Consider the following 13,502-nt stretch of genomic DNA (forward strand, 5'->3'; position numbering starts at 1 on the left):
CTCTGGAAGAACATCACTTTGTGCATTAGTTTGGTATGGATCTTGTACAAAGCCCTCCAGAAATACTGGCATCCTTGCTAAAGATGAACAAAACATTTTGCCATAATGTGTGCTATTAAACAGCATGATCTTACACTAAAAACATAAAAAAAAGTTCTAGAAATTCATATGACAAATATGATGTTTTTTTTTCTTGTATATATTTTTTCCTTCTTTAAACAAGTTTACCTCACAGAAAGAATTGATTTCTCTTATTTTTTGCTTATCTTTACTAAAGGTGCCAGCAATTATGAAAGTAACCTTACATGCCCAACCACGTAGCAAACACTCTGCTCTGGTCACTGTCAGTGGTGCAGCAGCCTCAGTCCTACTGAACATTAGGTCCATCAGAGGACTTTCTGTAATTTCTGATTCCTGATTTGGTAAAACATGTCAGAAGGCATGTGCTGGCTGTGCAACTGTTGCCTTTATTTTTGTCAGTGCAAAAACCCTAGTGGAAAGTGACACAAAAATGACCAACCCCATTGCTCTATAAGTAGTTGTTACCTCATCTCAATGTTTCTTTGGCATGCCTTACCTTTTTTGCACACAGATTTCTCATGCAAGGTCTGGACCTCAAGTAAACTTTTAAAAAGCACTATACAAATAAAATTCAGTTCAATTAGCTTAAAAGTTTACATGTGATATTCATTTGCAGTATCAGTTAATAGCAGGTCTCAGTCTGACCAGTACCTGACGCAGACATATGAGAACTATCAAGCAGGCCAGACCAGGACCTACCTTGCAGTGGTGCATGACAACGTGGGCATGAGCACTGAGGGAGCACAGCTCATTGTTGTCATTGGAGACGGGACTCAGTGGAACGGTTACAGAAACGGACCACTTAGTCCTAAAGGAAGCTACAGGTAAATGCCATATACTGTCACTAAAGTACTGTACAGCTAAATTACACTGACATATTTGACATATTTTTATACTTAATTTTTACCCCTTAAATGACCAGGAGCCACAGGTCCAGGTTTACGTTTCATGCTTCTCTGAACTAAGAATAACAGTTTGCATTGTGTTCTGTGTAATTACTGGATTACAGGAATAGGGGGTTTAATGGGTTAATGCAATACAGACTTAACTGCTGAACTGTAAACTAAAATTATTTCATTCTAAAACAGTATTTCCTGATTTCTGTTCTGGAGGCCCACAAGCAGGGATGCTGGAACCGTGGGTGCAATCAGGCATTTGACCCACCGCTTTTTAAATTACTGGGCCAAAGACCCACCACTCTGTGACTGAGTTCAGGATGCTTACATAAAAATAAAAAAAATCTGTAAACTGCGCAGAGCGATGACTGACACAAAGAGAGAGTCAAACAGTAGCATTTAAATACTCCATATGTGAGTACTCCTCCATATTTAAACCAAACAACTAAACCACTTTAATTCAGACAGTGAAATTAACACAGAGTATGCTTTTCTCAGTGCACATCAGCACCATACTGTCTGTATAACCTGCCTGCTTTAACATTTTACTCTTTGTAGGCATTCATATTGTTGCTGAAGCTCAAGCTCGAGTTAATAATGGCAGTGGAGCCATTAAACAATAGTGAAGATGCATTTGATATTGTCTCATGGATCGTAGAGTGTATTTTTGGCCAAACATCAGCTGACATCATCTGATTGGTTAACCTACATTTGAATTAAAATAATCATAAAGAGGCTGATATTATTTAAGGTTTACTACTGCTTGTTGTGATACACATAAACGATAACTATGACCATCTCTATTTTATATTTTTATGGTGGCAAATGTGATAGCGGCAGAGTACTTGCTTCCCTGCAAAATTGGTGCAGCGTAACATTCTTCAGAGGTTTTAGTTAGCAGAGTTTGAACTAGGCTGAGGCTGAACCCAGTGAAGCACAGCGTCAAAACAAACACTGACCCTGTTTATCAAGAGATTTATAGAGACATGTTTTCAGCATGACATTAAAGGTAGTTTCAGTCAGTGGTGAAATTGCATTTTGTCATTCAGCCAGCTGTATTTTTTTTCTTTCTTTTTTTTTGAAATAATAAGTTTTGCTTCACTACTTTTGGAGGTTTGGCGCCACCCCTGCCCATAAGTACTACAGAGTTTCACGATTTTTCTGCTTTAATGCTCCTTCCTTTTGTTCAAAAAGGACTTGATAGCTAGATAGTGATAAAACTCAGCAGTAGAGAAAACATAAAACATAAAAAGTGCTGAAAAGTTTGCCTCCATAACTTGAAATGAAAACAGTTCTAAACTACTGTACTACATTTTAAACTACTGCAATATCTACATCACTACATATAAAATTTAACTGTTTATGTATTTAAAAAAATGTCCTACTTATTCCTCTATTTTGCACTCCATTGCAGTTCGTACAGATGTAATTGTAAATTACATATACAACCCTGTTTCCAAAAGTCAGAATGCTGTGCAAAATGTAAAGTAAAACAGAACACAATGATGTGCAAGTCATTTAAACCCTACATTTAATTGAAAATAGCAACAAAACAGTTTTTTTTTAAATATATAACCATTTTGAATTTGACACCAGCAACACATTTTAAAAAAGTTGAGACAGGGGCATTTTTACCACTGTGTTGCATCACCTCTTCTTTGAGCAACACTTCATAAGTGTGTGGGAACTGAGGAGACCAGCTGCTGAGGTTTTGAAACTGAAATGTTTTCCCATTCTTGCCTGATACAGGGTTACATCTGCGAAACAGTTCATTGTCTCCAACAATTCTTCGATAGGTGACAAGTCAGGACTGCAGGCAGGCCACTTCAGCACCCAGATTGTTTTACTATAGAGCCCTGTTAATGTTATACGTACAGAATGTGGTTTGGCATTGTCTTGCAATAATAAGCAAGGCCTTCCCTGCAAAAGACGTTGTCTGGACGGCAGCATATGTTGCTCCAAAATCTATATATATCATTCAGCATTAATGGTGCCTTTACAGATGTGCAGGTCACCCATGCCATGTGCACTAATGCACCCCCATACCATCATGGATGCTGGCTTTTGAACTGTGTGCTGATAACAAGCTGGATGGTCTCTCTCCTCTTTAGCCTAGATGCAGCATCCATGATTTCCAAAAAGAATTATACATTTTGATTCATTTCCACATGCCACAGTCCATTATATATATATAATGTGATTTCCACTACCGAATCCTGTCTGTTTTTAATGCAGTGCCACCTGAGGGCCCCAAACATCACGGCCAGCCAATATTCGTTTTTAGCCTTGTGTTTTTTTGAAAATGGAGTTGTACACTGTATACAATGTATATATGATGACATAATATGTGTTTTTTAAGCAGTGTATCATATCTCTGTCTTTAATGCAGTTTTGCAGTTGTCATTTTTACTCATCTGGTGGTACAAAATGGCTTAGTGGTGGTATCTCAGTCCTACTACTCTATATCCTACTTTCGACAGAACTTCATCATCCTTCCTGAAAACCCAGGTAAAAGCTACATAAAATTTAGAACCTTGAATATTTCTTGGTCTGAGATGCCCTATTTGCAAAGTGCAACCATCTCCATTGTGAACCTGGACAGGATTTCTTCACTGATGTTATTATATTTATACAGAAATTCAGAACATTACAGCCTTAACAATTTTTTCTTTTTAACTCTACTCTGAAAATAACACTAAAACATTTCCACTGTCAGAATTACTGATAGATCATTGTTTGACAGTGATAACGTTTCATTATTTAGAATTTATATGTACTGTACAATAATTGAACAATTTCAGTATTCTCATAGTTTTATAATTCTATGGCCAAATTACTGCTATTTTATTTTAGTGCAACAAGAAGTGCGTAGTATATTTTTAACACACTGTAAATGCAAATGGTGCACCTGACTAGAATACGATACTAAAAAGAACATATCAGACAAAAGTTAATATTGAGTTTATTATCAGCAATTAATTGTTGTGAAACTGCAGGTTGTGACTTTATCCAAAGAGTCTAAACTAAAGAGTCTTTACCACATTTGTCCTAGTGAACAAAGTGAACAAAGCAAAGAGTTGTAAAGAGAAAGACAGCATAATTTTCGGGCACTAGAAAGAATTCTCTCAGGTTTTATTTTAATTTTGAATAGCGTTCACTATAGTGATTGCTTGAGGTTTACAAGTAACAGTGGATACAATCAGGAGCACCTTAATTTGAAAATTCCCTCAAGGGCTTAAGGAGAAAAGGTGACAGTGCCTACCATTAGGGTGAAAACTCTGTAAGAGATATGGGGGTTTAATTGTGCTGTTTTGCTTAGTCTTTTCTTGCTTTAAGGCCATCATGGAAGAACTACTGTTAATGCTGTTTATTTCTAGGTTACCACTTATTTGTTCTAATTCTAATCATGGACCTCAGAGCTAACTGTGTTACTATATTTTATTGTTCTTTTCCCCATTATAACATACATTTGTTTGTTAACGTTGGGAACAAGTTGTATCACTTTTTCAGAGTAACACTAAAAACGTTAACTAAGATAACTGAGGTCAAGGAGTTCATTGAAGTCATTCAGATGCAATGACTATACAGCCAGAACACCCATGTTGTACATAATCAAATGTAGCGTCTGTAGCATCTGTGTGCCACTGCGTTGCCTATTACTGTATAAAAGGAGCAGAGTGCTGCCATGGATTGCTTCACACCAGACCTAGGGCATGGCTTGATTTCCATGAAAAAAAAAAATTACATTTTTAATTTCCCAGCTATGTTTTAAAACAGTGTTTATCTTTTTAGTTTTCAGTTGTCAGGTGAGAGATCTCTAATAGGTGGATTATTGTGACATAATCATCGTGTTCTCCTAGAGGGTTCGGGGAATTGGAGTCCACTAGACAGTCAGGGCTGGAGGGATGCCTGACACATGCATTTGTTAAGTACCATCAGTGAGAAATGATTTAAACCAACAACAGTCATTTTTTTGAGTGTTACACCATGATTGCAGACTTCAGATCTGAAAATATTCACTTGTGTACTGAAGTGAGTCATAAAATGGACTGATTGAGTAATCAAGGTGTTTTTATTAAATCAAAAGAAGACATGAAAGATGCTTATTAGATTTATGAAAAATACTTATAACAACACTTCTAAATTTAGCAAACTAGTCCTTCTATGCAAAATGTAAATTTGTGACTGATATAATAACTATAATAATACTCTGTAATTAATGATCTCTCACTCTCTTAAAGTGTTAATTACAGGAGCTGTTGGAGGAGCTATAGGTGCTGTTGTTCTTCTACTTATTGTAATCATCACTGTTGTTATGTTAAGACGGTGAGTGAATTTGTTCTTTAGCAGCATCAAAATTAATACAATGCTACATTACACTAATGGATCTGATGTTTTTAAGGTGGTATAGACAGTCATATACAACATCAGTAGTGAGTTAGTATACCCAAATACTGCTCATGTGTACTTCTCTTTATTTTTATTTTTATTTAAGGCTTTAATTCTTTAGAAACTGTGAAACTGGAAAGAATAATGGTGTTTTGTGTTAATGTGATAGAAAGCAAAGCAAAGTGGATTCTCCAGGTGTTCCAATCCATTCCATACGGTAAACATAGCCCTACAGTTTTCAACAACCATTACACATTCACATAAAAAACACTATGATGAAAAATTATATGTGCACTACTTGCAGAAAAAAATAAGGAATTTCATGGTTCTTTTTTTAACAGAGCCAAAGTGTAAGTAAAAATCTTTTTATAACCTGATTTGCTTGGTAAAACAAACAAACAAAAAAATTAACATCACTCTTTACATGTATGTATTAAATTGAAGATCTGTATGTTCTGTTTGCTCTACATATGCAGCAGCCAACCAATCCGTGTGGAGGAATATGAGGCCCACTACCGAAAACAGAGAGCAGATTCATTCTGTGGTTTTGTCGCAGAGTTTGAGGTGAAAATCCTCCGCTATATTAATAACCTTATTATCAGGGACAGACACCAAAGGTTTTCTTTATCAAAGAAGCAAAAAAAAAGGGCTTAAGTTACCTTAGTGAAAGGTAAGGCCATCAATTAACCACCAATGCTAAGCCTCTCCACCTCTCATATTGCCACTTTTGGACAGTTATTGAGCAGCCGTTGCCATCAAGTAAGAGTGAGACTAACTACTGTTGATGGGATTGCATATATTTGGCATGTCATACTGAAAGGTCAGCCAAATATTCAGTTTCACTTCAGTTCACATATGGCTATATAAACGTTATAAAGTTCAACTGCTAAAGGGCCCCCTAGCATTGAAAACTGAATTGTCCTTACTTTTTGAATAAAAAGATTTGATGTAGTATGTATGTTTCAAAATTCACCATTCATTATATATTACATATACTTCATATATGGAAACAAAGCTGCAAAAATGGGATGTTTTGAAATAATATTTTTCATACTGTCACAAAAACTGACACATTTACATGGCCACTGTTGATGGGATTCCATAACTGTTTTATGCCAAGAATAGAAATAATTACAGTATTTTGCTGTCACACAGATTTATGAACCAGATTTCTGGTTTGCTAATCTGTTTTTGCACCACTTACCAATTTAAATGTTTAGCAGTGTTTCTGTTGTGTTGTGTATTAAAAAAATGAAACATGAACATGGCTATCACACTGAAAGGTACTATCTGCGTGCTGCTGCAGACTCATCATGGTACACATCTAAAGAAGCATTTAGGTTTATGTTTGAAAATTGAGAATAATATGAGAAAGAGAACAAAATCTTCAAAAATGCAAATACTAATATGCTTTTCCTTCATATTGGTTCATCTTTACTGCAGTTTTCCCAATATATGCAACACAATAATTGCACAGGGACAACATAGAATTAAGTGACCTGCCAACCTCCATAATGTCCATGGATCATTTGCATCAAATAAATATGATTTCTTAAAGATAATTTTATTTTTAAGAATTTTTTTGGTGAATTATAAAATGTTGAATACCAAACTTTTAGCACAGTTATGGGGTTACAATACAGACTTGCAAAGCAGCCTTTAAATTGGGCCTGTTAAATCATTCATTTATTGTTTTCACGATTGTTAAAAAAAACATAAATACGTATACACTCCCATTACATATTGCATATATCTGGCTATTCAACCTATAGCAGTTTAGTCCCAGCCCAGACTGTTTTTTGAATAAGGCACAAAACAGGGTCAGCCAGTCAGAACAGGGATTATTTATGTATGATCAATCTTAAAGGTACAATTAAAAAAACATCCTATTTAATTTGCTTCAATTTTATAGTTTTTTTTATATAAACGTATAAACTGTAAAACACAATAATTTGCACTAACTTATTATTATTTTTTGGTCTACTTTGCTTATTTGTTAAACTTACTAATACAAATCTAGGAACACTTATTATTTCTTGCCTTATCAACGCCTTAAAAAAGTTACTTATGACCAATTAAGTCCAGTGTTCTCAAAATCATTTAGAGCAGTTTTGTTCATTGCTGTTAACTCTTATTTTTATAATTTTTTCATTAGTTCTCTTCTCATAATTTTATTTTTATGTCATAGCATATTCTCATGCTAAATGTTATTTAAAAGGGTGTTTTGTGTTCAGGTTTACTAGTTCCGCCTACAGGCATAAACGCTATCAGTTGGTGAATACCAGTCCCCCAGCAGTTTCTGAACAGAATGGCAAAAATGCATCAAGTCATTTGAATTCTCAGAAACTGGTCTTACCTTGGCTTATTGTTCATTGCTGTATGAAACAGTTACATGACTTTTCTTGTGTGCGTTACTGTTATTCGTAAATATATCGTAGCATCAGCACGGAAGAAGCATGGCCAGGAATGTGCTTTATTAAAGCTTTCTCATACTTGTAAAGGTAACGCAGGGGAAACAGGAATACACAGTGGGTAGTGTGCTGAGTGTGTGCTGCAATATAATAGAAAGAAACTAGTTTACAGAATTTAACCCACTTAAATAAACATGACGTTGCATAATAAAGAATATTCTTTATTAATAAATAAGACTTGATTCAGACTTAAAATTATGCAGTAATTCCTACTTGAAAAAAATAAGTAATGAGTTTGCACAATTTCATTGATTAAAGCTGTGCATTTTGGTAATTTAATGAGAGGTTAACCTAACCAGACTAATTTAAGTTAATCTTACTAATCCATTATTATTATTGCATAATTGCATAATTACGCATGGCTTTAAAAAGTAAGGTATTATCAGGTAAACTGAAACTATTTAAAATTATTTGGCTGTTTAAGTTAACCTTACTTGCTGTAGAAGTGTGGATTTTCTGAGGCAATAAATCTGCATGATTTTTTAAAGTAAAATTAACTTTACAGTATACAATCAAATTTATCAATGAGAAAGATGAGCAGGATGAGCTGCAAGACAGAGACTGAATGAGGTATAATGCCCTGCAATGCAATGGTTAGGATGCTATATATGCATGCCATGTGTATCCTTGTGTTTAAGTGTCTTTGAATTTTACAAACATTTAAGAGTTTGCTGAAAAAGTTTAGACTAGACAGACTCAATACTCTGGGTTAAAGCAGAGAGTGATGAGCTTGTGTTCAGCATTAAAGTTATTTTTAAGTCACTTTAATTGGGAAATGTTCTCACTAATATTTACTATACATTTACTTTTTTATACTTGAGTATGTTTAAATATGATACTTTCTTGCTTTCATTCAATATATTTCTGGGAATTTTGGCTCTACATGTCCACTTTTAATTCAGTAACATTTTGGCACAGAACCCATTCTTTCACTTAAGTACAGTTTCTCTGTACTTTTTCCATGTAAGGGTTGGAAAATGGTAATGTAAAAATGTATTTCATTTTTAGTACATAAAACCACAAAAATGTCATAAGTGAATCTCAGGGAAAGAATTTTATTTAAGTCTCAAAATGTTATAATTCAAGCTATTTTGATGTTTTGATAAAATTAATGATAAAAAACAATGTACAATTCTGTTGGTGTGAAGTTCAAAAATTATGTAAATAGGTAGATGAATGTTCAGCTCCTTGTGTGCATGCTATCAGATTTAATATGTTTGTACAGTGTTCATACTAAATATATGATAGAACATGATGCATAAGCATTCTATCCTATTTTTATCTCCTAAACGTAACATATTTACTTTTAAGCTTCTTATCATTATAGTAAATTGCTGTCTGTAAACAGTTGAAAATCTCAACAGCTTTACAATGTGAAATGCTATGTAGTGCTCTAAGCTAATTAAAAATGCAGAGATCTTGCCTGTTAACCAAATTACTTGCATGTGTATGTTTTTGTGTGTATATGTATGACCTTGTGTGTTTAGGATCTGAAGCTGGTTGGAGTGAACCAGACGAAGAATAGTGCTCTAGCCCCTGAAAACAGGGCCAAGAATCGCTATAACAATGTGCTCCCATGTAAGCCACCAGTACAAACATGCATTCAAAAGCTGCTAATATCTGGAGGTGTAATTGCTTTCTAACACTGAGAAGTTGTATGTGTTCTCTGTGTGCTTATTTAGGGCCCCTGATATGTATTAGCACCTGTGGTACAGTGCAAAAAGGCTATATAAAAATGTTTTTTAATTTGTTTAAGCTTTATCTTAAACTGAAAATCTTAGAAAAATCTAAACTTTCAACTAAAAAAACATTAAAAGAAATAATCACATTGTTTTTTTTTTATTATACATCACAATTATTGCTTCCCCATAAATGAACAAAATGCAATTGACATATTCTCATTCATACATCTTTTACAAGCATACATGGAACTAAGAAGTGGTCATGCAAAACTTCATTTTCTACTGGGATATAAACATGAGGTGACATGCAGGCCAAATACTGTTAGTCACTGAACAGTGTTGCAAAGATCAAAGAATACACAGCCTTTTCTTGGTGATCATTACTAAGGGTAACATTAATTTTGCAGTTAGTTTAGTTCTAACTGGATCCTGAGTTAATAAATCACTATAGCACAATGCTGTACATTTAGGCTAAACAATTTAGCAGTTTAACTCCTCATCATTTCATTATTAGCCTGCTAAAAACCTACCTGAGAACTAACTTTACAGTTTATGTTTGTTTTTTTGGTTTTTCATAACACCTCTTACTCTGACTTGTGATCAACTACCTGTTCCCTTGTAGACATATGTTATGGATGATTACCCATTACATAATCTAATTTGGTTGCCTTTTATGTATTCTTACTGCAGATGATACATCACGTGTAAAGCTTTCTGTGTTGGGCAGCTCTTTTGATGACTACATTAATGCCAGCTACATGCCGGTATGTATAGAATGAAAAGGACACTTGGTATTGCAGCAGAGTCAGAAATGTAATCACTGATGTCTCAGTGACTATGTGTGTTCGTTCCAGGGTCACACATCCAGAAAAGAGTTTATCGCAGCTCAAGGCCCTTTGCCCTGTACTGTCAATGACTTTTGGAGGATGATATGGGAAAAGAACATCCACACCCTCGTCATGCTGACCAGATGCAATGAGCAGGGACGGGTACATATTGCTAATACACATTACTAAGTCTTCTCTTCTTTCCATGGGGGTTCTCTGTGAGAACATCCTGCCTCAAAACCAACCTTTGCTGGTGTATAACCATCCTTTGTTTGTTTTGTCTTCATACACAATTGACATTAAGAGCAACATTTACGATTCAAAGAAGTCAGTGTTGTCAGTGATTCAATACAATGCATTGTCTCACTCTTAGGTGAAATGTGAAGAATATTGGCCATCAGAGTCAAAACATTTCAGCAGTCTAACAGTGACTACCACTTCAGAGATCATACTGGAGGACTGGACCATACGGGACTTTCATGTGAAAAATGTGAGCACTTTCTTTTCCATTTTAACCTTATAGATAGCATCACAGTCTTTGAGAGGGTTATATGCCCTCTTGTCTCTTGTTATGTTTGGTCGGTGCCTGTACCACAACAGAAAGTTCTATATTTTATATGTGTTTATATTTAATATGTGTTTATTTTGTGAATTATGGCGACGTTGCCAATGCTATTCGCCCTACACCAGGTGAAAACAGCAGAGACTCGGTCAGTTCGACAATTCCATTTTACGGCCTGGCCTGATCATGGCGTTCCTGAAACCACAGAGCTTCTCATCAATTTTAGGCACCTTGTCCGTGAGCACATGGATCAGTTTTCACGCCACTCACCTACCCTTGTGCACTGCAGGTACTTCAACAATCAACACTCATAATTTTGAGTGAAATTACATGCCCTTCAGCACGTGTGCCATAAAATATGTAACACTCCTACTGAACACTTGAATAACTTATAAGGTCTAAGATTTAACTGTAGGACACGTTCCTAAATCAATTATTTGCAGCCTTGCTCATAAAGCCTGCCTCATTATTTTAATGATTAACTTTCTTCAATATGCAATCTGTGTTGTAGTGCAGGCGTTGGTCGCACAGGAACCTTCATCGCCATTGATCGTTTGATATTCCAGATTGAACGTGATGGAGTGGTGGATGTGTATGGAATCATCCATGACTTGCGCATGCACAGACCACTCATGGTGCAAACAGAGGTACAGTAGCAGCGGAAAGACTACATTTACAGTTATTATACCAACAGTACCATTTAATTAACAGTTAATCTCAGCTGCAGAATATGACTGCACACACACATTTTGCTGGCTCATTAAGTTGTCATGATAAGAATGAGATGGAGGAAGGCAGATCAAGGAAGTACTTTAGATTGATGTGTGCTACATTTGTGAATCTGAAACTTGGGTGATAGAGGTTTGAATAGAATAGAATAGAATAGAATAGAATAGAATAGAACAGAATAGAATAGAATAGCTATGTGCAAAAGTGCTCATACAGTTTCATGAGGTTCCATTTCCTGGTTCCATTTCTGTCAGCTAAGAACAGAAAGTTAAGGCTGCACTGGGCACAGGCTCATCAAAAATGGATAGTTGAAGACTGTAAAAACATAGCCTGGTCTGATTAGTCTCCATTTTTGCTGAGGCACACAGACTATAGTGCCAACAGCATGAATACATGTACCCAACCTGCCTTGCGTTCATAGTGCAGGCTGGTGTATTGGTGTGGTGTATGTTTTCTTGGCACACTTTAATCTTGGCCCATTAATACTGACCAATCGTTGCTTGAATGCCACAGCCTATATTAGTATTGTTGCTGACCATTTGCACCCCTTCATGGTCACAATTTACCCATGTTCTATTTGCTGTTTTCAGCATGATAATGCAACACCACAAAGCAAAAGTCATTTCAAATGTCTTCAGTGTTCTTTAGTGGCCTTCTCCAGATCTGAATCCAGTAGAACACCTTTGGATTGTGGTAGAAAAATCTGGAGGAATTGCATGATGCAATTTATTCAAGATTGACCAGAATCTCAAAAGAATGTTTCTAACATCTTGTGGAATGCATGTCATGAAAAACAGGCTGTTTTGATAGCAAAGGGAGGCCGCACCCAGTATTATTACAGTGCTCCTAATGAAGTGCTCGGTGAGTATATATCGTTAGAGGTTTATGTGTATTGTTAATGACATTTCTTTTTTCTGCTTTACTAGGATCAGTATGTGTTCCTTAACCAGTGTGCTGTGGACATCATCAGATCCCGGATTGGTACAAATGTGGACTTAATCTACCAGAACACAGCAGCACTCACTATTTATGAGAACTTTGAACCTATGAATAAATCCAAAAATGGCTACCACAAAGCATAATCTTTCCTCAGAGTAAGGCTTGAGCATTCTTTAGGATTTAGGTTTAGACATTTTGTTATGTTGCCATGTTTTAAACAATGGAAAATCTTATTTAATAAAACTTTTATATTTATTGGTTTCAAGTAAAAAAAAATGTGTAGGACATTTGTAGGCATGCATGTAAACAAACACTATTTATGTATTTTTAAAATTACGTAACTCATCAGGTAGTTTAATATTGTTGCTGTTTTAAAGAACAACATGTATCTCCAAAATAATAACGTTACAGGAGATGGCAAAAACCTTCTTAACTGATAATAAGTTAACATAACGAGGTTTTATTCCAAGTGATTTTGAAGAATTTCTAGTGGTCCATTCATCATGAAAAGTTCACACATTGTAAAAAACAGCTGCTGTGTTGAAATGATACAGAAAAACAAAAATTGACAAAAATGGAGATACGTGTTTTTCTTTGGACTGCCACGATACATTAGATAGATTTATTTTAGTTTTTCACAGTATTTCTGCAAACTAAGGTCTCTGCTCTTTAAAAAATTAACTTTTTTCAGCTAGTGTTTATTTCTTCATAGTACACTTACAAAGCATATAACAGAACTATAAACTATTTAACCTCATCTGATATCCTATGAATACATACAGAGAGAGATGGTAATGGTAAACAAGTTTAGCAAACTGCTCAGGAGATCAGTTGTTTTAACCATGTTAATGATCTTAAAACGGTTAAATATTTAATGTAGATATTTGAATGATTAGTCTTATTTTGCAACTATGAAATACTACAAG

General features: G+C 35.2%; 1 protein-coding gene across 1 annotated transcript in view; it reads left to right on the forward strand.

Moving 5' to 3' along the window:
* ptprja (protein tyrosine phosphatase receptor type Ja) overlaps positions 1-12,861 on the forward strand; it is a 71,605-nt gene extending 58,744 nt beyond the window's left edge. Inside the window, exons 17-29 of the mRNA XM_036583875.1 lie at positions 698-905; positions 3,367-3,485; positions 5,219-5,303; positions 5,536-5,583; positions 5,708-5,716; positions 5,843-5,930; positions 9,325-9,415; positions 10,210-10,283; positions 10,374-10,508; positions 10,720-10,836; positions 11,037-11,197; positions 11,420-11,555; positions 12,564-12,861. Of these exons, the coding sequence (XP_036439768.1) occupies positions 698-905; positions 3,367-3,485; positions 5,219-5,303; positions 5,536-5,583; positions 5,708-5,716; positions 5,843-5,930; positions 9,325-9,415; positions 10,210-10,283; positions 10,374-10,508; positions 10,720-10,836; positions 11,037-11,197; positions 11,420-11,555; positions 12,564-12,719 (1,427 nt within the window). The 3' untranslated portion in view covers positions 12,720-12,861. The remainder of the gene's footprint in view (positions 1-697; positions 906-3,366; positions 3,486-5,218; positions 5,304-5,535; positions 5,584-5,707; positions 5,717-5,842; positions 5,931-9,324; positions 9,416-10,209; positions 10,284-10,373; positions 10,509-10,719; positions 10,837-11,036; positions 11,198-11,419; positions 11,556-12,563) is intronic.
* The last annotated feature ends 641 nt before the right edge of the window (positions 12,862-13,502 follow it).

This window comes from Colossoma macropomum, unplaced genomic scaffold (genome assembly GCF_904425465.1).
Source record: "Colossoma macropomum unplaced genomic scaffold, Colossoma_macropomum, whole genome shotgun sequence".
NCBI lineage: Eukaryota > Metazoa > Chordata > Actinopteri > Characiformes > Serrasalmidae > Colossoma > Colossoma macropomum.